This window comes from Oryx dammah, unplaced genomic scaffold (genome assembly GCF_014754425.2).
Source record: "Oryx dammah isolate SB20612 unplaced genomic scaffold, SCBI_Odam_1.1 HiC_scaffold_21, whole genome shotgun sequence".
Lineage (NCBI taxonomy): Eukaryota > Metazoa > Chordata > Mammalia > Artiodactyla > Bovidae > Oryx > Oryx dammah.
The window spans coordinates 11,934,696-11,956,756 of NW_024070205.1; the positions used below are offsets into that span (position 1 = coordinate 11,934,696).

The window sequence follows — 22,061 nt, forward strand, 5'->3', positions numbered from 1 at the left end:
TAACATCTTCCTGATGACTCTCATCTTCACAGGTACCACCCTGACTCTGAGGGGCTGGGGTGTGGGCCATTGCTCCTCACTGACATTCCTATGTTCGCCTCCAGAGCTGCTGATATATAGAACCATGTATACTTTGGGGGAAAAAAATGTACATTTTTTAATTGAAGTATAGTTGGTTTACAATGCTGTGTTAGTTTCAGTTGTACAGCAGAGTGATTCAGTTACACACACACACACACACACGTTTTCAAATGCTTTTCCCTTACAGACACAGACACACAGACACACACACAGACACACACACAGACACACACACACACACGTTTTCAAATGCTTTTCCCTTAGAGACACACAGACACACACAGACACACACACAGACACACACACACACACACACACACGTTTTCAAATGCTTTTCCCTTACAGAATAATATAATTCCTGTAGCACCACATACCCTTGTACTTAAGCTTGATCCTGTGGATTATTTTTGGCTAAAACGGCAAAGAAGTTATTAACTTTTCTGAGATATCGGGGATGTTGCATAGTGATGTGGGATATTTCCATGTTAGTGCTGCTCTTGTCACACTTTTCTCTCCTTGAATAGCTATTTCCAAAGGGCAAAAATATGAATATACATAAGCATATACAAGGTAAAAGAATAAAAGAAAGTTTCAAGTGCTTAGGAAAATAACCCCTTGGTGTTTTATACAATAGCACTTTGTTATGCTGCTTAGAAAGAAGATAAACAAAGGTATTGCCATCCTGAAAAGGACCATTTTCTTTATATGAGCTTAGATAATTATCAGGTGGTTTACTTTCAAGGAGATATGCAGGCAGTAATGCCAATTTTTACATGACTTAAGCTGTTAGTTTTAGTTTTTTTTTTTAGAGTTTAGAATTCTTGTAGAATAAGTATTTATTAAAGCCATGACAACTTATGTATTTTTTCTGTTTTAATAGCTAAGAACACCTCTCAGGAAACCATGTTAAGAGATCTTCAAGAAAAGATAAATCAGCAAGAGAATTCCTTGACTTTAGAGAAACTGAAGCTTGCCTTGGCTGACCTGGAAAAGCAGCGAGATTGTTCTCAAGACCTATTAAAGAAAAGGGAACACCACATTGAACAACTGAACGAAAAGTTAAGCAAAACAGAGAGAGAATCTGAAGCATTGTTGAGCGCTTTGGAATTAAAGAAGAAAGAATATGAAGAATTAAAAGAAGAGAAAACTCTGTTTTCTCGCTGGAAAAGTGAAAACGAACAACTTTTAAATCAGATGGAATCAGAAAAGGAAAGCTTGCAGAGTAAAGTTAATCACTTGGAAACTTGTCTTAAGACACAACAAATAAAAAGTCACGAATATAACGAGAGGGTAAGAACCCTGGAGATGGAAAGAGAAAATCTAAACGTGGAGATCAGGAACCTTCAAAATGTGATCGACAGCAAGACTGCAGAGGCAGAGACACAGAAACAAGCTTATGGAGAACTGCAACAGAAAGCTGAGTTCTCAGATCAGAAACACGAGAAGGAGATAGAAAATATGTGTTTGAAAATCTCTCACCTCACTGGGCAAGTGGAAGACCTAGAACATAAGCTTCAGTTACTGTCAAGTGAAATCATGGACAAAGACCAGCGTTACCAAGACTTGCATGCTGAATCTGAGAGCCTCAGGGATCTGCTAAAATCCAGAGATTCCTCTGCGGTGACAATTGAGCCTCATCAGAGAAGTCGTTTGGCTTTTGAACAGCAGTCTTCACTGAACAATTCCTTTGCAAATATAATTGGAGAGCAAGAAAGCGTGCCTTCAGAAAGGAGTGGATGCCATGTAGCAACAGACCAAAGTCCGGAAAGTTCATCCATGTTGCAAAATAGAGTCGTTTCTCTTGAATTTTCCTTAGAGTCGCAAAAGCAGATGAACTCAGATCTGCAGAAGCAGTGTGAAGAGTTGGTGCAAATCAAAGGAGAAATTGAAGAAAACCTCATGAAAGCAGAACAGATACATCAAAGTTTTGTGGCTGAAACAAGTCAACGCATTAGTAAGTTACAAGAAGACACTTCTATTCATCAGAATGTTGTTGCTGAAACTTTAGCTACCCTGGAGAGCAAGGAAAGAGAGTTGCAACTTTTGAATGAAAAATTAGAAACTGAGCAGGCAGAGATTGGAGAGTTAAAAAAGAACAACCATTTACTTCAGGAATCTCTAAAGGAGCTACAGTTTTTGTCTGAAACCCTGAGCTTGGAGAAAAAGGAACTGAATTCCATCATTTCTCTAAATAAAAAGGACATTGAAGGGTTGACCCAAGAGAATGGGACTCTCAAGGAAATCAATGCCACCTTAACTCAAGAGAAGATGAACTTGCTCCAAAAAACTGAGTTTTTTTCAAGCTGTATAGATGAAAGAGACAAAAGCATTTCAGAGTTATCTAATCAGTACCAACAAGAAAGGCTTACTTTACTACAAAGATGTGAAGAAACAGGAAATGCATTTCAGGATCTGAGTGAAAAATATAAAGTGGTTCAGGAAAAGAACTCTAAATTAGAATGCTTGCTGAGTGAGTGCACAGGTGTTTGTGAAAACAGAAAAAATGAATTAGGACAGCTAAAGGAAACATTTGCAAGGGAACACCAAGCATTTGTATCGCAGTTAGCATCAGCTGAAGAAAGAAACCAGAATTTAATTCTGGAGTTGGAGACGGTACAGCAAGCCCTGCAGTCTGAGATTACAGATATCCAAAACAGCTCCAAGAGGGAGACTGATGGTTTAAAGCAAGAAATCATGAAGTTAAAGGAAGAGCAAAATAAGATGCAACAGGAAGTTAATGCCTTATTACAAGAGAATGAGCACCTGATGGAATTAATGAAGACGAAACACGAGCATCAATGTCTAGAATTGGAACCAATTCAAGACTCTGAGAAAGGAGAGAGGGAGATAAATACATGTCACGTTCAACTTCCAATGGATCTTGATGTTAAAGATACTTCTCTAGACACTTATAATGCACAGCTGGTGCAAGTAGAATCTGAAGTCAGAAACATGGAATTAAGACTTCAGACGAGTGAGAAGGAAGAGTGTCTACAGCACAAATTACAAGCTAGAGAATTAGAAACTGAAGATTTGCAACAGGATACTCAGTCACAAGATATTAGTAGCCTTGGAGACTCTGAAATAGATCCAGAAGAAAAATATATTTCAGTGCTTCATGAGTTGTCAACAAGTCAGCAGGACAATGCCCACCTGCAGTGCTCTCTACAGACAGCCATGAACAAGCTGAATGAGTTAGAGAAAATGTGTGAAGCCCTGCAGGTTGAAAAGTCTGAACTCCTATCTGAGCTGAATGACTCAAGATCAGAATGTATCACAGCAACTAGTAAAATGGCAGAAGAGGTAGGGAAACTAGCAAATGAAGTTGAAACATTAAATGATGAGAATGGACTTCTCCAAGGCGAGTTAGTGGAAGAAACACCAGAAGGTGAATTTGGTGAACAACAAGATGAGCAGACATCTGTGAACTTAAATCCTTTGGATGATAGTAATTTCTATGAGCATTTGACCATGTCAAACAAAGAGGTTCAAATGCACTTTGCTGAATTACAGGAGAAATTTTCATCTTTACAGAGTGAACACAAAATTTTACATGAACAGCACTGTCTCATGAGCTCCAAGATGTCAGAGCTGCAGTCTTATGTTGACACATTAAAGGCTGAAAATTTCGTCTTGTCGGTGAGTCTGAGAAGCACTCAAGGTGACCTGGTAAAGGAGGTGCCAGCAGCACCCGGGGAGGAGCATTTACTGTCCTTGTCGTTCTCCCGTGTGACTGACAGCCCTGGTAACGCAAGTTTGGGAGAATCCTCTTTTTACAAAGATCTTTTAGAGCACACAACAGAAATGTCCCTCTTGAATAATTTAGAAGGGACTGTTTCAGCAAACCAGTCCAATGTAGAGGAAGTCTCTTGCAGTAGTCTGGAGGAGGAGAATCTGACCAAGAAAGAGATCCCCTCTGTCCCACTGAGGAGCACTCGAGAACTTGAGACCCTCTGCCAGACGTACCTCCAGTCCCTCAAGCAGCTGGAAGAGGACATTGAAAGTCAAGGGATCACGAAAAACAAGGAAATCGAAGAGCTCAAGGAGTTACTGAGTTCTTCGAGGGAGGAGCTCGACTACCTCAGGAAGCAGTATTTGTCAGAAAATGAACAGTGGCAGCAGAAGCTGACAGATGTGACAGCAGAGATGGAGTCCAAGTTGGCGGCTGAAAAGAGACACACGGAGCACCTCACGCTTGAGCTTGAAGTGGCGCGGCTCCAGCTGCAGGGTCTGGACTTAAGCTCTCGGTCGCTGCTCGGCACCGACATAGAAGATGTAAGTACACGGGGCTGACATGCTGTTTCTCTAATCGAGTGCCTAGGAGGCATGCAGTGTTTGTTGAAATCGACATTAAATCCACATGAAAATATTTTTAGGGTTTAAGGAAATAAGAGCAAAGTATAGCAAAGTTTTGAAAAAATAAGCCAGATCTTTAGGAAAATGTGTCAGCTTTATTTGAGGGGTAATTTCTATCATCATCATCTTTAAAAATTATTATATTGGACATTACTACAGATGTCTTTTAAAGTCTCCTAGAGAAAATCATGTTACGGAGTCAGAATATCTTCTTGAGGATGTCTATATATTTTTACTTTGTGATTTAATAAAACACATTGAATCTCAAACTGGCACTTAGGAATGGTAAGGTGATCAGAATTTTTACCTCTCTTACTCTCTTCAGACTGTTTTTAATGTTACAGAGTTATAGTCATGAAGCTAAATATTAGTGTTTATTTTGTAATTATGAATACTTTTCTAACAATTTGGGTACACATCTATGATTTGGTATCAGTTATTCTGAGACACTTTTTTCTCTGTTGAATAAAAAGTTGTTTAGTTACTTATACCTTTGTCTTTTCTAGTCTACCAGCTGAACTGATAATGGTGCACAGTCAATGAGTCTCACTTGATTCCCTTCCTCCACCTCTGGGGAGAGGGAGAAGGCACGTGGGGAGGTGACAGCCATTGTGGTCGAAGTAGCAGTTATCCATTTTACAGATAAGAGAAGGGGAGGTCCAAACATGTGGTTTATCCAAGAATATGGGCCGCTGATACTAAGCGGTTAAGTCCTTGACCTGGAAATCTGGTCATGAAGCCTTACTGCCTTCTCTTATTGAAGAGTGTCATAAATGCTGCAGATGGAAGCTGACCATTTAATTTGGAATTTGTTAGCCTCTTATTTGATAATCCCAAAGAAAATTTCAAATTTGGCTAGTTAGAATATTTCTAACAGGAAAAACATTTTGAAATGTAACTACATCACAATTTAGATGATGATCACATAAACTGACCTGAAGGCTTTGTCTTCTTGATAAATACCCAGGACCTTGCACATGGAGAACACTTCCTGAAAGTTTGTTTAATTGTGTTGACTATTTGGATGGAGAGACGTGAATCTGGTAGGCAGTATGCCATTTGAAGAGATGTGTTTAGCAGAGACAAGTATCTAGTTTCCAAAAAATAATAAGCCTATTTATTCTGATTCTTCTTGAAAAGTAAGCTGCATTCTTATTATATTTTGCAACTACAGGCTATTCCGGGTGGAAACAATAGCTGTGACATAAGAGAATCAGAAGAATATGCTTCAGAAACCAAAGAGAGGACCCCAAAGCATGAGATTAACCAGATTTGTGAAAAAGATGTTCAGCAGGACCTCAGTCTAGAGATGGAGAAAATAACAAAGACTGGTGCAACCAAACTTACAGAAGAATGGTCCAGAGAGCAGTCCTCAGAAACCAGTCCTGAGACCCCAGTGGAAGATCCAGCCCAGGGCTGTTCAGAATGCATTTCTGAACTGTCCCTTTCTGGGCCTAATGCTTCGGTGCCTAGGGATTTTCTGGAGAATCAGGTAACCATTCAGAGTCTCGAGCTGAAAGTAAAAGAGACATCAAATGAGAATTTGAGATTACTTCATGGCATAGAGGAACGTGACCAAAAAGTTGAAAACTTGCTAAATGAAATCAAAGAGTTAGATTCAAAATTCCATTTACTGGAAGTACAACTAACTACCAAGATTGAAGCATGTGTGGCATTGGAAAAAATAGTTGAGGAACTTAAGAAAGAAAAATTAGATTTAAATGAAAAATTGGAATCCTTTTCTTGTCATAACCAGAGAGAAGAAAGTTCAGGAGGTCTCACTTCTAACTTAGAAATGGTCTCAAGCAAATTGCCACATGAAGGTATTGAAGATGATGTAGCCAAGGTGACTGACAACTGGAGAGAGAAATGTCTCCAGGTGGAAAATGAACTACAGAGGATTCAATCTGAGAAAGATAGCATGGAGCATCACACCCTCTCTGTGGAAGCCAGCTTAGAGGCAGTTCAAACAGAGAAACTATATTTAGAAAAAGACAATGAAAACAAACAAACAGTTATAACCTGTCTTGAGGAAGGACTCTCTGTGGTCACAAGTGAGAGAGAGCAGCTTCGTGGAGAGTTAGATACTTTGTCAAAAGAAAATCAAGAGCTAGATCAGATGTCTGAAAAGATGAAGGAGAAAATACGGGAGCTTGAATCTCATCAAAGTGAGAGTCTGCATCTCCAAGAGCAGCTTCAGAGTTTGGAAAAGGACTCACAGGCACTGTCTCTGGTAAGAAGTGAATTGGAAAACCAAATTGAACAACTGAATAAAGAGAAAGACTCACTTGTATGGGAATCCGAAAGCCTGCAGACCAAACTCAGTGAATCAGAGAATGAAAAGCTGACTGTCACCAAGGCTTTGGAGACTGCACTGATGGAGAAGGGTGAGGTCGCAGTGAGGCTGAGCTCCACGCAAGAGGAAGTGCACCAGTTAAGAAAAGGCATTGAGAAACTCAGGGTCCGCATTGAGGCTGATGAAAAGAAGCAGCTCCATGTCTCAGAAAAACTGAAAGCAAGCGAGCGGAGGAATGACTCGCTTCAGGACAAGGTTGAAACCCTTGAAAGGGAGTTGCAGATGGCAGAAGAAAACCAAGAGCTGGTGATTCTTGATGCTGAGAATTGCAAAGCAGAGGTGGAAACCCTAAAAACACAAATAGAATTGATGACTGAACGCCTGAAAGATTTAGAATCAGACCTTGTCACAATACGGACTGAAAAAGAAAATCTTTTGAAACAGCTACAAGAAAAACAAGGTCAGGCGTCTGAGTTAGATATGCTGCTCTCTTCATTGAAAAACCTATTAGAAGAAAAGGAGCGAGAGAAAATACAGATGAAAGAAGAATCTAAAGCTGCAGTGGAGATGCTGCAAACACAATTGAGAGAGCTGAGTGAGGAAGTAGCAGCCTTATGTGATGACCAGGAGACCTGGAAGGTCAAAGAACAGAGTCTGGACTCTCCTGCCCAGGAGGTACAACAGCTGAGAAATAACATTGAAAAGCTGAAAGTCCACTTGGACATTGATAAAAAGCAGCAGCTCCATATCCTAGAAAAACTGAAGGAAAGTGAGCATCAGGCAGATTTGCTTAAGAATACAGTTGAGAACCTTGAAAGAGAACTCAAGCTATCAGGAGAAAACCAAGAGCATGTGACTCTTGAGGCTGAGAAGTCCAAAGCAGAAGTAGAGACCCTGAAAGCAACAGTGGAGGAGATGGACCAAAATCTGAGAGGTTTGCAATTAGATCTTGTCAATATAAGATCAGAAAAAGAAGATCTGACTAAAGAATTACTGAAAGAGCAGAGTCGAGTGTCTGAATTACAAACATTAAATTCTTCATTTGAAAACCTATTGCAAGAAAAAGAGCAAGAAAAAGTACAGATGAAGGAAGAATCTAAAGCTGCAGTGGAGATGCTGCAGACACAACTGAAAGAGCTAAGTGAGGAAGTAGCAACCTTGTGTGTTGACCAGGAGACCTGGAAGGTTGAAGAACAGAATCTGGACTCCCCAGTTGAGGAGGTAGAACAGCTGAGAAATAACATTGGAAAGCTGAAAGTCTGCTTAGATGCTGATAAAAAGCAGCAGCTCTATATCTTAGAAAAACTGAAGGAAAGTGAGCATCAGGCAGATTTCCTTAAGGATACAGTTGAGAACCTTGAAAGAGAACTCGAGCTATCAGGAAAAAACCAAGAGCATGTGACTCTTGAGGCTGAGAAGTCCAAAGCAGAAGTAGAGACCCTGAAAACAACAGTAGAGGAGATGGACCAAAATCTGAGAGGTTTGCAATTAGATGTTGTCAATATAAGATCAGAAAAAGAAGATCTGACTAAAGAATTACAAAAAGAGCAGAGTCGAGTGTCTGAATTAGAAACATTAAATTCTTCATTTGAAAATATGTTGCGGGAAAAAGAGCAAGAAAAAGTACAGATGAAGGAAGAATCTAAAGCTGCAGTGGAGATGCTGCAAAAAGAATTAGAAGAGCTAAACGAGAAAATGGCAGCCTTGGGTAATGACCAAGAGACCTGGAAGGTCAAAGAACAGAGCCTGAGTAGTCAAGTAGATTCCCTTGAACATGAGAAGGCTCAGTTGGTGCAGGGCCTTGATGATGCCAAAAGTAATTACATGATTTTGCAGTCTTCTGTGAATGACCTCATTCAAGAAGTTGAAGATGGCAAACAGAAACTAGAGAAAAAAAATGAAGAAATCAGTATACTAAAAAGTCAGACTCGGGACCAAGAGCAGCTTGTCTCTAAACTGTCCCAGATGGAAGGAGAACAGCAACTTTGGAAGAAGCAAAAGGTAGACCTGGAAAATCTGATGGTGGAATTGGAGCAGAAGATTCAGGTGCTGCAATCCAAAAATAATGCTTTACAGGACACCTTAGAAGCTCTGCAGAATTCTTACAGGAATCTGGAGAAAGAGCTTGAATCGACAAATTTGGAAAAAACGTCCTTTGTTGAAAAAGTAAGTGGCTTTATGTCTTTACATTTGAATCTGTTGTCAGGAGGAGGGGCAACCACTGTGTGAATTCTGTTTCCTTCTGGACAGCGTTTGCTGTATTGGATCAAACTTTGTAAAGGCTTTAAGTTTGGGGGTCTCGAACTGTGGGGGATATTGACTTGGCTCCAATAGTGAGTGATTCTTAGCTTTGGCACACACTTCCATGGGGTACTTCTATGGATTGGCCCAGTTTTCACTGTGACACCTGGACAGGGAAGAAGCTTTGGGTTGTGTATGGTTCATTTCTTGTACTACATCAGAATAGTAGCCTGCATACCCATACCCAGTTGAGTACCACTGTTGCGGAGAATATAACACATATTAGTCAGAATCAGTAGAGATCGCTTTTGCCTCTGCCCTCCCATTTTTGCCTTTAGGAGAAAGAACTGTTAAAGATACTGATATAATTATAACCAACAGAACCCTCACGGCTCCCAGGACACGTCCCTCCTAGGGATTTTGTGCTTTCAGCCCCGTTCTCTTTGGGCCGTCTCCTCTTTTGTTAGCTGATGATGAAAGGGAAGATCTGCCATCAAGAAACTCAATTATTAAAAGTTAAAAATTTCCCCTATACTTACTGACCTAGGAAAGTGATTCCTTCAAATTAAGTTTTTATTGGACAAGTAGATTATCCAGAAAATACAGTCAATCATATCTCAATATTTTCCAAGAATTTCAAGTTTTTGCATAGCCTGCAAGTGTAGCAGTTATGGTAGAGACAATTAGACAGACTTTACCAGGCTATTTCAGTCTGGTGTAGGGATGGATGCAAACAATCCTGCTTTAACTGGTTTTAACAAACCATCATCCTGTTTCTTGAATTTTAGCATGGCTCTAGAGAATACATAAGATATCCAAGGTCTGATAGATTAAGTCACTGCCTTGTAAATACTTTCTGATGTTTAAGTTTAATTCAAATCATTACCTCTATGAAGGATTTTAAGATTTGATAATATTATCTTTTCTTTGTCATTCCTTTCCTTATTGCTGTCTTATGTTAAATCTTGCAGAGAAGAAAAGGCAAGCTTATCAGTCGGTTTTGAGAATATTGGTTGAGTGGATTAGTAACGGGAGGATTAGCTGGGTTTTATTTTATTATTGGAGTGATGTGAATGTCACAAATATGCTGTATCACAGTGATTAATTTGATCAAACAGACAACCATAAGCAGATCTAATGAAAAATGAAATTTCAGGTAAACACAATGACTGTGAAGGAAACTGAGCTTCAGAAGGAAATGCATGCAATGATACAAAAAACGGTGGAACTGAAAGAAGAATTTAGTGGGGAGAAAAACAGGCTAACGGAAGAATTAAATTTAATGTTGGAAGAAGTAAAGAGCAGCAAAGTAAGTTTTTCTGACAGATTGATTATACTCTAATAATTCTTGTGCTCTGTCTCCTTGTTTGTTTTTCTAAGATCTTCTGAGATGTATCAAACTTTTTTTAGCTTTTGAAAAGAGTAACCCAAAGCTATGTCATGGTCAGACCTGCAGTAATCTTTGCCATCCATGTCATGAGCCCTGAAGGAGTCCAAAGAGGCCCCCAAACACATCAAAATACCTGTCAAGGAGCCCAGATACCTTTTTCATAGAAGACAGCCCTTTTGACTAGATTAACTCATACCAGAAATGGATTGCATGCAGCTTTCAATAGGCTGTTTTCCTGGCCTGCCCCAGATTATAAGCCAGAGTGTTGCTAGAGACAGATGCACTGATCTTGCAAAGAACTAACAAAGTAACAGTCACAGTAAAATGTAAAGTTGGAGCAGTCTTGGGTGCTATTTTAGGGTGGGTGGTGGCAGAACTATAGCATTTGGGCTGCCACTCCCACTGCTGGTCTCATAATAGACATTGCTGACTCATGTGCTTTCTCCTGAATCTCTTAACAACGAGCCTTAGGTAGCAGCTACCATGCAGCCAGATGGTAAAATTCCTATATCCATATAGTCCGTATGCAACTTCATCCCCAAGTAGTTCTTAGAAAAGGATAGCAAAATATAATTGTGATTATGACCCAGAATAATCACACAAAGTTGCAATGATATTTGGAATAGCCTGTATAAGAAATGGGGGAAATTTGTGTTTTGTTTTTTTTTTAATAAGGTAGGTTTTTAAAAAGTTATTAACTTTATGTCTTTGCTGTGTCTTTGTTGCTGCCTGTGGACTTTCTCTAGTTTTGGAGAGCGGAGGCTAGTCTGTAGTTGCAGTGCTCAGGCTTCTTGCTGCCGTGACTTCTCTTGTTGTGGAGGATGGGCTCTAGAGTCCAAGCTCAGTAGTTACGAAACATGGGCTTAGTGGCTGTGCGGCTTATAGGATCTTCCTGGACCAGGGATGGAACCGATGTCCCCTGCATTGCAAGGTGGATTCTAACCACTGAACCACCAGGGAAGCCCTGTGCTTTTCTTTAAATATGATATTTAATAAAAGTGGAAAAGCTTTGGCATTTAATCTCAGCAATTGGTTCATGGGATTTGTGGCAATGCTGTGTGGAAGGAGTTCCTATGAATGATATCTGAGTCCTGCACCTGCTGAAATCTGCTTAGAACTGAGCAGTTTGAGAGTATCCTTAGTATATTGCTACTTGCATTTCATTTATAGGCTCTACTAAAAAAAAAGGCTAAGTGTTCAGCTTGAAGGCCATATGTATGTGTTGGTCTGCAATGGCTTTATTCATTCTGTATACACTACTAAGGTCAGAGGATAGAATGGTGAACGATAGCTATCCAGTGGTTTCTGCACTCACAGAGCTTACCATCTTGACCCAATAAATCACTCCGTGTGTGTGTGTGTGTGTGTGTGTGTGTGTGTGAAGTCACTCAGTCGTGTCCGACTCTTTGCGAGCCCATGGACTGTAGCCTACCAGGCTCCTCCCTCCATGGGATTCTCCAGGCAAGAGTACTGGAGTGGGTTGCTATTTCCTTCTCCAGGGGATCTTCCCTACCCAGGGATCGAACCTGGGTCTCCTGCATTCCAGGCAGACGCTTTAACCTCTGAGCCACCAGGGAAGCCCTAAGTTGCTCCATAGGACATGTATAAAATAACCATAAATGCTTCGAGTGCTACGAGACTTCCCTGGTGGTCCAGTGGTTAAGAATCTGCCTGCCACTGCAGGGACACTGGTTTGATCCCTGGTCCGGCGAGATTCCACAAACCCTGAGGCAGCTAAGCCCATGTACCCAGCTGCTGAGCCTGTGTTCTGCAATAGGAGATCCTGCTGCAGTGAGAAGTCTGGGCACCAGAACTAGATAGTAGTCCCCCCTTGCTGCAGCTAGAGAAAGCCCGTGTGCGGCAGTGAAGACCCAGTGTTGCCAAATAAATAAATTAAAAAAAAAAACGTTAAGTGTGATAAAGGAAACAAGAGTACAATCTAAAGTGACACAAAATACAGGTGGCTGGTGATTGAAGGGAAGGTTTAGGATAGATCCATGAATTTGGCTAGTTCACAATATAGGTAGTGTTTACAAATTATGAGGATGGTAGGAAATACAGACGGAGAAGAGAAGGTGGAGAAGAGGCGGCTCTGGGCCCAGCCCAGGTGACCCCCAGCACGTACGGTGAGACAGGAGGAAGAGCCAGCAAAGAAACTGAGAAGACAAGAGGAGGCAAACCAGGAGAGTATCCTGTTCCTGAAGGCACGAGTGGAGGCTGTCTTGGGACTGAAGGAGTGGTTAGCAGCATCAGATTCTGCTCAGAGGTTGAAAGAGATGAGAGCTAAAGGATGGGGTTTGTAACATGGGGCTTGATGATGCTGTTTCAGGAGGAGCTGGGATAAAAGGAGTGGGAGTGGGCTGAGGAGTGGTTGATGAGAAAGTGGACACAGCGTGTATATAAACACATGTAGGAACAGCTATTTGGGATCATGCGCAGAGAAGCCAGAGGCCTCTAGGGCTGCAGTTTTGCTAGTCCTGCACTGTGAAGGGGCAGAGGAGTGGGGAGCCTGTGGAAGGAAATTCTTAAAGTGACAGAAGACGCACCTAAGCTGGCCAAGGAAGGAAACACAAGGCTGGAGGGGCTTGAGTGTAAAGGTGGTGGTGGTCCTGTTGATGAGGTCAAGAAATTACTGTAATAGAAGTACTTAAAAAAGTGGAGGGCCAAGGAAGGTTTGGTCCAGGGTGTCTTAGTTGTAAAGTTGAGGTTTCAGAGATCCCGTGTTCCTTGTGGAGGTGACCTGGGGTTGGAACAGAGAAAATTGCCCCTGGAGATGAAGTCGCCATTTAAAGTGAATTAAGTCATCCCTCTGTATCCACAGGAGATGGGTTCTAGGCCCTCCAGATTCCAAAATTCACAGAAGTTCAAGTCCCTCATATAAAATGGCATAGTGTTTCCGTCTAACCTACACACATCCTCGCGTATGCTTTAGGTCTGCATGTGCTCAGTTGCTAAGTCATGTCCGACTCTGCAACTCCATGGACAGTAGCCTGCCAGGCTTCTCTGTCCTTGGGAATACTGCAGTGGGTTGCCATTTCCTCTTCCAGGGGATCTTCCCGACCCAGGGATCGAACCCAAGTCTTCTGTGTCTGCATTGGCAGGTGGATTCTTTACCACTGAGCCGCCTGGGAAGCCCATACTGGGTTACTTAAAATAGCTAATACTATGTAAATAGTTGTAAATACTCTGCCTGCAGTGCAGGAGACCCCGGTTCGGGAAGATCCCCTGGAGAAGAGATAGGCTATTCACTTCAATATTCTTAGACTTCCCTGGTGGCTCAGACAGTAAAGAATCCACCTGCAATGTGGGAGACCTGGGTTCGATACCTGTGTTGGGAAAATCCTCTGGATCTTCCAGAGCAACCCATTCCAGTATTCTTGCCTGGAGAGTCCTCATGGACAGAGGAACCTGGTGGGCCCCAGTCCATCGGGTTGAAAAGAATTGTACAGGACTGAGCGACTAAACAGCAACAATAAGTAACTCACTAGAATATGTAATTACAGTGCAAATGCTGTGTGGAAAATTCCTGGTATACAGAAAATTTAAGTTTGACTTTTTGGAACTGTCTGGAATTTTGGGGGAGGGGGGATGGAATATTTTTGTTTTGTAGTTGGTTAAATTTGTGGATGTTTAATCTGTGGCTATAGAACATCAACTACATTGCTAAGGATTATAGCACTAATTTTATATAGATTTTGTCTTGCCTGTAAATGATTTTTTTCCCTTCTGTGCTCAGTGTTCCTAAATATATATGTCCAGGTTCTTAATTATCTTCCCATAATTTTATTGTTTTTCTAATTAGGGTCAACTGAATGAGCTCATGCTAGAAAATAGTGAATTGAAGAAGAGTTTGGATTGTGTACACAAAGACCATATGGAAGAACAAGGGAAAATGAGAGGAGAAATAGCTGAATATCAGCTACGGCTTCAGGAAGCTGAATACAAACATCAGGCTTTGCTTCTGGATACAAACAAACAGGTAAAAATGGGTGGTCTGGTGACTGGGCAAGCTGAAGAGTATGTCGATGGTGGTGATGAGGCATTTTTTGCAAGGAAGCCAGTGTTGTTATGCTTCACAATTTTTTGAATGGTCTCTTTCTATTAACTTCCCTTTCTTTTCCCCAGTTATTTGCATGTGTCTTATTTTATGCCTTGAATTTTTAAAAAATACATTTCCATCTTGGAGAGAGTTCCAAAAACCATGGTCTTGGAAGAGCCTGGTGGGCTACAGTCCATGGGGTCGCAAAGAGTCGGACACGACTGAGCGAGCTCACTTCACTTTGGAATAGCAGTTTTCTTTTCTGTTTGTTTCCCTTATGATGTTTTTACTTGAGCCTCCTGGCTAAAGTAATATTTTTCTGCCCTAGCATGAAATGGAAATCCAGACATATCGAGAGAAACTGACTTCTAAGGAGGAATGTCTCAGCTCACAGAAGGTGGAGATAGACCTCTTAAAGTCCAGTAAAGAAGAACTCAATAATTCTTTGAAAGCGACCACTGAGATTTTAGAAGAATTGAAGAAAACCAAGGTATGTACACTTATCATTACTTCATAACTTAGAGTGGCTCATACATGTAACAGTGGTTTTAGCAGTATGAAATTAAGTGTTTTCATTTTAATTTTCATGAAAAAGGTTTTTGTAGTGATGAATAAAATCATTCATCAGTTGTCTGCTAAGTTGTTTCTACAAATGAGAGGACAGTATGCAGTTCCATAGCTTGAGCAGACTTTATTCATCACTCAGTGAATCCTGTCAAAATAGAGGATGTCAGAGACTTCTGGAAGTGGATATGAAGATCAAGCCTATAACAGATGACGGCAAGCCCCTCCAGACATAGAAAATGATTTGGTGAAAGTCTTAATGATTGGTCTTCAGGTTCACTATCACCAAATCTTCTTTCCCATGACTGTGGGGCTCAAGGTGGGCCAGGCACTTGGCCAGCCACACATAAGTGTACATTCTCCTCTTCCTCTCCATGCAGGGACCATCAAACTTTTTTCTTTAGAAAAAAAGGTGAACCCTAGTCTCAGTATTGTTAGACTATGTGTGTGGGCTCAGTTGCTCAGTCATGTCTGACTCTTTGCTATCCCGTGGACTGTAGCCCACTGGGCTCGTCTGTCCATGGAATTTTCTGGGCAAGAATACTGGAATGGGTTGCCATTTCCTACTCCAGGGGATCTTCCCTACCCAGAGATCCAGCCCATGTTTCTTGTGTCTCCTGCATTGGCAGGCGGATTCTTTACCACTGTGCCACCTGCAAAGTTCCATTGTTAGAGTATAGGAAGTCCTATAGTAATTCTACTTGGAGAAGGAGGCTGTTTTGAATCCCACAAATACTTTACATAAAACGAATACCATCCAGAATGTAAAATATGAACCTGGAAAATAAATATCTTTCAGAAAAGTTAAGATAACTAGGTATAGATTTCTTACGTTTATAGTCTTATACAATTATCACAGTGAAGGAAATATACCAAGGAAATACAAACTAAGTTTAAAGTAACATTAATGATCAATAATGTCCTATTGCTCCAAAATGAGAGATATTAGGTTTAATAACAGAAAGAAATAGCTTCAGGTCTACTTTTTAATTTACTTACTTTCTCCTTTTTTAAAATCTTTGACAGTTGTGGGGAATGTCTATTTATATATGTACAAAATGGTACATTGTTAGTTGAGTCTATTCAGATCTCATTTTATTGAAGTTGATAAGCATTGTTGAAATTGAATTAAATCTGTCTCTAATCCATTTGTGTTTGGAATCAGAAATAGAAAATTCGGAAAGTGCAGATTTATTGCAACATTGCTGATGAAATCGTTTCCAGGTGAAATGTACAAAGAGGGAAATCTACCTGTAACATCAGTGTGCTGCTAAGCTCCTCCTCTCTTTTTCTGATGGTTCGGTCTGCCTTCGTATGTTTATGATCTCTTATCAGAAACTCTTAGAGCTAGATTGTTTTAGAATTCTGTATTTCTTAGATATTAGATAATGCAATGCATAAGCCACATATCACATAATATCCTATCAAAGTCTGGGTGATACTTTAATCAAATTCATAGTTTTATAGCAAAATGTATGAATATTTTCATAAGGTTTGATAAATAAAGACTGTAAATTCCTTTATATCTGTTCAGGTCAAGTTTTGCCTGTAAATCATTTTCAGAACTTGTTTTTTTGATTTTGCAACTGTGCTTAAGGAACTATGAACATGTACTACTAAGAAGTGCTTGATGACATAATTCTCCCACCATTCTGTTCACTTTTTGTTTGAGGTACTATAACATTTAAATTTATGTTATAAACCATAATATCATTTGGCTTTAAATTAGTGTTGTGAGCCACATCTCTGGCCTTCATCTGGTGTGACTCAGCAAATGTCATCTGAGGCATTGAAACTGTGCAACAGCACAGAATCGCAAATGGGACACAATCCTCTCATCTGGAGTGTTCGGCCCACCAAGAATATGTCCGTGGACCCCTGCCCCTACCTCCCGGGTGTGATTCCCGTTGGATAAACACAGATATATTGGGCTACTTAGTAGGGCATTATCTTAAGAAAGGGAGTGACAAAGAGTGTTTACTGGGGGGACTTAGGACACTGAACAGAGACGAGGAATTGTTGTATGCATCTTTAGATGTTTTGTCTTATTCTTAAACTTACAGCATATGATTCTTAATTATATCTCATTGTTATTTTTCCATATGCTCACGAAAAGCAATTCAAGGTTTTTAAGTGGAATTGCTTTTGTTTTGTAGATGGAAAATCTAAAACATGCAGATAAATTGAAGAAGGAAAACGATCGTGCCCAGAGTAAAATAAAGTTGTTGATGAAATCCTGTAAACAGCTGGAAGAGGAAAAGGTGATGTTGCAGAAAGAACTGTCTCATCTTGGAGCTGCACAGGAGAAACAGAGAGCAGGTGGGTGCGAGCCGGGCCCACATAGACCAGCCCTGACTGGCGCCGACTAGTGACGTCACATACACAACGACAGGCCCTGGCTGGCGCCGGCTAGTGACGTCACACTGGTGTGTCTGTGCAGGAAGCGTGGTCAGCGCTCTGTTTTGTGGCGGCACGCCCAGACTGAGTGGTGAACCGTTTCCCAATTTCTGAATTTTGTGCTCGGGCTGGGGTCATTAATGGGATTCAGAATGAAGCCTGCATTTAAAAAATAGAATGACTGCATCTTCTGTTCTTTCAAATGTTCAGAAACCTGGCAGCCCCGTTTGCTAATGAGCCTTTCCAAGAAGAGTTATTCATGTGGATGTCCATTACCTAGTTCCTACATCAAAGGAAGACTGGCCTCTGAGCTGGCACTGGGAATTTACGAACAGATGATTCTGGTTGTCCTTGGCTCTACTGAATAGGTTGGGGACTCTATTTTTGGGTGTGTAGGTAGAATGAAACAGTAGTGACAACGCTTTTTGTCACTTTTCTCCACACACACACCCCTAGAGTGGAATGCTTTTTCTGTATGGATAGATGACGGCAAATATAGTACGCATGGCTCTTCTGGACCATACATAGCTTGGCAGGGGTGAGGGGTCAATAGTCTTCCCTGCTGAGAAGAGTAGGCAGAATGGACTGGGGCTTCAAGGATGGAATCAACGCCAAGCAGGCGGCTACAAGTGACTGAGACGTCTTTCCATGTAGTGTCCTGCAAACCCTGTCCGTCAGATTCTCCACTGCCTCCGTGCACTTTTCAGCATTTCTTTGGACTTGTCTTTTCATTGGCCCCTGCTTGTATCCCAGTATACAGCCTTGATGTATTCCTTTCCCAATTTGGAACCAGTCTGTTGTTCCATGTTCAGTTCTAACTGCTGCTTCCTGACCTGCATACAGATTTCTCAGAAGGCAGGACAGGTGGTCTGGTATTCCCATCTCTTTCAGAATTTTCCAGTTTGTTGTGATCCACACAGGGCTTTGGCATATTCAATAAAGCAGAAATAGATGCTTTTCTGGAACTCTCTTGCTTTTTTGATGATCCAACAGATGTTGGCAATTTGATCTCTGGTACCTCTGCCTTTTCTAAAACCAGCTTGAACATCTGGAAGTTCTCAGTTCACATTCTGTTGAAGCCTGGCTTGGAGAATTTTGAGCATCACTTTGCTAGCATGTGAGATGAGTGCAATTGTCTGGTAGTTTGAACATTCTTTGGCATTGCCTTTCTTTTGGATTGGAATGAAAATTGACCTTTTCCAGTCCTGTAGCCACTGCTCAGTTTTCCATATTTGCTGGCATATTGAGTGCAGCACTTTCACAGCATCATCTTTTAGGATTTGAAATAGCTCAATTGGAATTCCATCACCTCCACCAGCTTTGTTTGTAGTGATGCTTCCTAAGGCCCACTTGACTTTGCACTCTAGGATGTCTGGCTCTAGGTGAGTGATCACACCATCGTGATTATCTGGGTCATGAAGATCTTTTTTGTATAGCTCTTCTGTTTATTCTTGCCACCTCTTCTTAATATCTTCTGCTTTTGTTAGGTCTGTACCATTTCTATCCTTTATTGTGCCCATCTTTGCATGAAATGTTTCCTTGGTATCTCTGATTTTCTTGAAGATATCTCTAGTCTTTCCCATTCTGTTTTCCTCTATTTCTTTGCATTGATCACTGAGGAAGGGTTTCTTATCTCTCCTTGCTATTCTTTGGAACTCTGCATTCCAATGGGCATCTCATTCCTTTTCTCCTTTGCCTTTCGCTTCTCTTCTTTTCACAGCTATTTGTAAGGCCTCCTCAGACAACCATTATGCCTTTTTGCATTTCTTTTTCTTGGAAATGGTCTTGATCACTGCCTCCTGTACTATGTCATGAACCTCCATCCATAGTTCCTCAGGCACTCTGTCTATCAGATCTAATCCCTTGAATCTATTTGTCACTTCCTCTGTATAATCCTAAGGGATCAGGAAAGGAGTACGTCAAGGCTGTATATTGTCAACCTGCTTATTTAACTTACATGCAGAGTACATCATGAGAAATGCTGGACTGGGTAAAGCACAAGCTGGAATCAAGGGAGAAATATCAGTAACCTCAGATATGCAGATGACACCACCCTTATGGCAGAAAGTGAAGAAGAACTAAAGAGCCTCTTGATGAAAGTGAAAGACAAGAGTGAAAAAGTTGGCTGAAAATTCAACATTCAGAAAACTAAGATCATGGCATCTGTTCTCATCACTTCATGGCGAATAGATGGGGAAACAGTGGAAACAATGACAGACTTTAATTTCAGGGCTAAAAATCACTACAGATGGTGACTGCAGCCATGAAGTTAAAAGACACTCCTTGGAAGCCAAGTTGTGACCAACCTAGACAGCATATTAAAAAACAGAGACATCACTTTGCCAACAAAGGTCCATCTAGTCAAGGCTATGGTTTTTCCAGTAGTCATGTATGGATGTGACAGTTGGACTATAAAGAAAGCTGAGCACTGAAGAACTGATGCTTGTAAAACTGTGGTGTTGGAGAAGACTCTTGAGAGTCCCTTGGACTGCAAGGATATCCAACCTAAAGAAAATCAGTCCTGAATATTCATTGGAAGGACTGATGCTGAAGCTGAAACGCCAGTACTTTGGCCACCTGATGCGAAGGGCTGACTTATTTTAAGACCCTGATGCTGGGAAAGATTGAGGGCAGGAGGAGAAGGGGATGACAGGATGAGATGGATAGATAGCATCACGGACTCAAGGGATATGAGTTTGAGTAAACTCTGGGAGTTGGTGATGGACAGGGAGGCCTGGCGTGTTGCAGTCCATGGGGTCACAAAGAGTAAGACACGACTGAGCAACTGAACTGCCTCCCAAAGCCTTTACAACAGTAACTTTATATTCTCTGTCGACTTTTACTGTTCATTCACTTAAAATAGAAAGAATGGACAGAGGAATATAGAGAGTGTAATAAATTAATTCATTTTATGTAGTATAACTATAAGGTGGTTTGATGGATTGGCTGAAATACTAGTTTGAGATATTGATGGGTTCTATTTAAACTATCCCAGTAAGTATGTGGGCTCCCCTGTTGGCTGAAGACTCTGCCTGCAAAGTAGTAAAGAATCTGCCCGCCAAGGAGGATATGTGGGTTCAATCCCTGGCGAAGGAAATGGCAACCCACTCCAGTATTCTTGCCTAGGAAATCCCATGGACAGAGTAGCCTGGTGGGCTACAGTCTGTGGGGTCTCAAAAGAATCGGGCATGACTTAGTGAGTAAACAACAATAAGTATATAACTCACTAGAATATGTATCTTGATACAATCCCTCCCGAACAAGAGCTGTTTGAAATATAAGAACATCTGTAGCTACATTTTCCCCCGTTCCTCCAAAATAAAAAAAAAATCAAGAGCAAGTCTAAGGTTATCTGCTTGATGATGCTCAGTGTTAACTAGAGAAGTGTCATGTTACAAATAACTTGTCATTTTACTTTTGACAGATACCGTTGTAGATGCTAATGTCGACAAATTAATAACTGAAATGAAAGAACTGAAAGAAACCCTTGAAGGAAAAACCAAGGAGGCAGACGAATACCTGGATAAATACTGTTCCCTGCTGATAAGCCATGAGAAGTTAGAGAAAGCCAAAGAGATGTTAGAAACACAAGTTGCTCGTTTGAGTTCACAACAATCTAAACTTAATCTTCGGAGTTCTCCTTTGGTGAATTCGGTTGCTCCAGGACCATCCACAGTCCCTTCTGCCACTGAAAAGAAGTTACCATCTGGCCAAAATAAATCTTCAGGCAAAAGGCAAAGGTCCAGTGGGATTCGGGAAGATGGGGGAGAAACCATGCCTTCTACACCAGAGACATTTTCTAAAAAAAGCAGGAAAGCCATCAAAAGTGGTACTCACCCTCCAGAGGATGCAGAAGATGCTGAATTTGAGCCAGAGGGGCTTCCAGAAGTTGTAAAGAAAGGTATGACATAATTTTAAAAGTATTTGTGTTCTTTTAAAGAAACTCATATACAAAAAGAAAAGAGGCATTTGTATTTTGGGGTTATTACGCCATGGTCCTAATTAATCTTCAGAAGCAATAGTCCACTGTTAAATTGGTAAGGTATATACTTTCTTTTCTGTTGTGAGAGAATGACAGGTCTAATTACTTATGTCACAGTACAAAAACTATACTAGGAGATTTAAAAAATGACTGTCAGAAAACTGTTTGGAATTTGATATTTCTGTGCTGAAAAATCCCCAAATCAAAGATAATCCTTCAAGTTTCCCACCTTTAGTGTTGTGCGACCCAGGTAGTAGGGGAGTGGAAGGATGGGCCCTGATGCTGGCTCCTGGCTGCAGCTGCTTACCACGTTTTTTTTTTTTAACCCCAGTGTTCCTCAACGTGTAGCCCAGAGACTGGGGCCAGTCTAGGAATGTTTGTTACTGGCCCATGACTAAAACAATGTATAGAAATCATGAGTTAGAGTTTAAAATTTTCATAGCCATTTGCTATTTTGCTGTTTGCAATATCCAGGCACATAATCCGTTTTTATTATACTCATTGTATTATATAAAAGTATCATTCCACAGCAGATGAGAGATTACTCCCCACCCCTCTTTCCGTAGAACTAGAGAAAAACAAATATCATATATTAATGTGTGTATGTGGGATCTGAAAAAATTGGTATAGATGGTCTTATTTATAGAGCTGAAATAGAGACACAGAAGTAGAGAACAAACATATGGACACTAAGAGGAAAAGTAGGGAGGCAGGA

General features: G+C 40.9%; 1 protein-coding gene and 1 non-coding gene across 3 annotated transcripts in view; one reads left to right on the forward strand and one right to left on the reverse strand.

The window, feature by feature from the left end:
* Positions 1–22,061, forward strand: part of CENPF (centromere protein F) — a 65,380-nt gene that overhangs the window by 36,221 nt on the left and 7,098 nt on the right. For both annotated transcript variants that reach the window (XM_040263170.1, XM_040263171.1), the window contains 7 exons: positions 962–4,356; positions 5,612–8,899; positions 10,131–10,283; positions 14,167–14,343; positions 14,732–14,893; positions 17,124–17,286; positions 20,789–21,265. In XM_040263170.1, coding sequence (XP_040119104.1) covers positions 962–4,356; positions 5,612–8,899; positions 10,131–10,283; positions 14,167–14,343; positions 14,732–14,893; positions 17,124–17,286; positions 20,789–21,265 — 7,815 coding nt within the window. The remainder of the gene's footprint in view (positions 1–961; positions 4,357–5,611; positions 8,900–10,130; positions 10,284–14,166; positions 14,344–14,731; positions 14,894–17,123; positions 17,287–20,788; positions 21,266–22,061) is intronic.
* Positions 11,870–11,941, reverse strand: TRNAS-GGA. Its single transcript has one exon. It is a non-coding gene; the product is annotated as a tRNA-Ser (tRNA).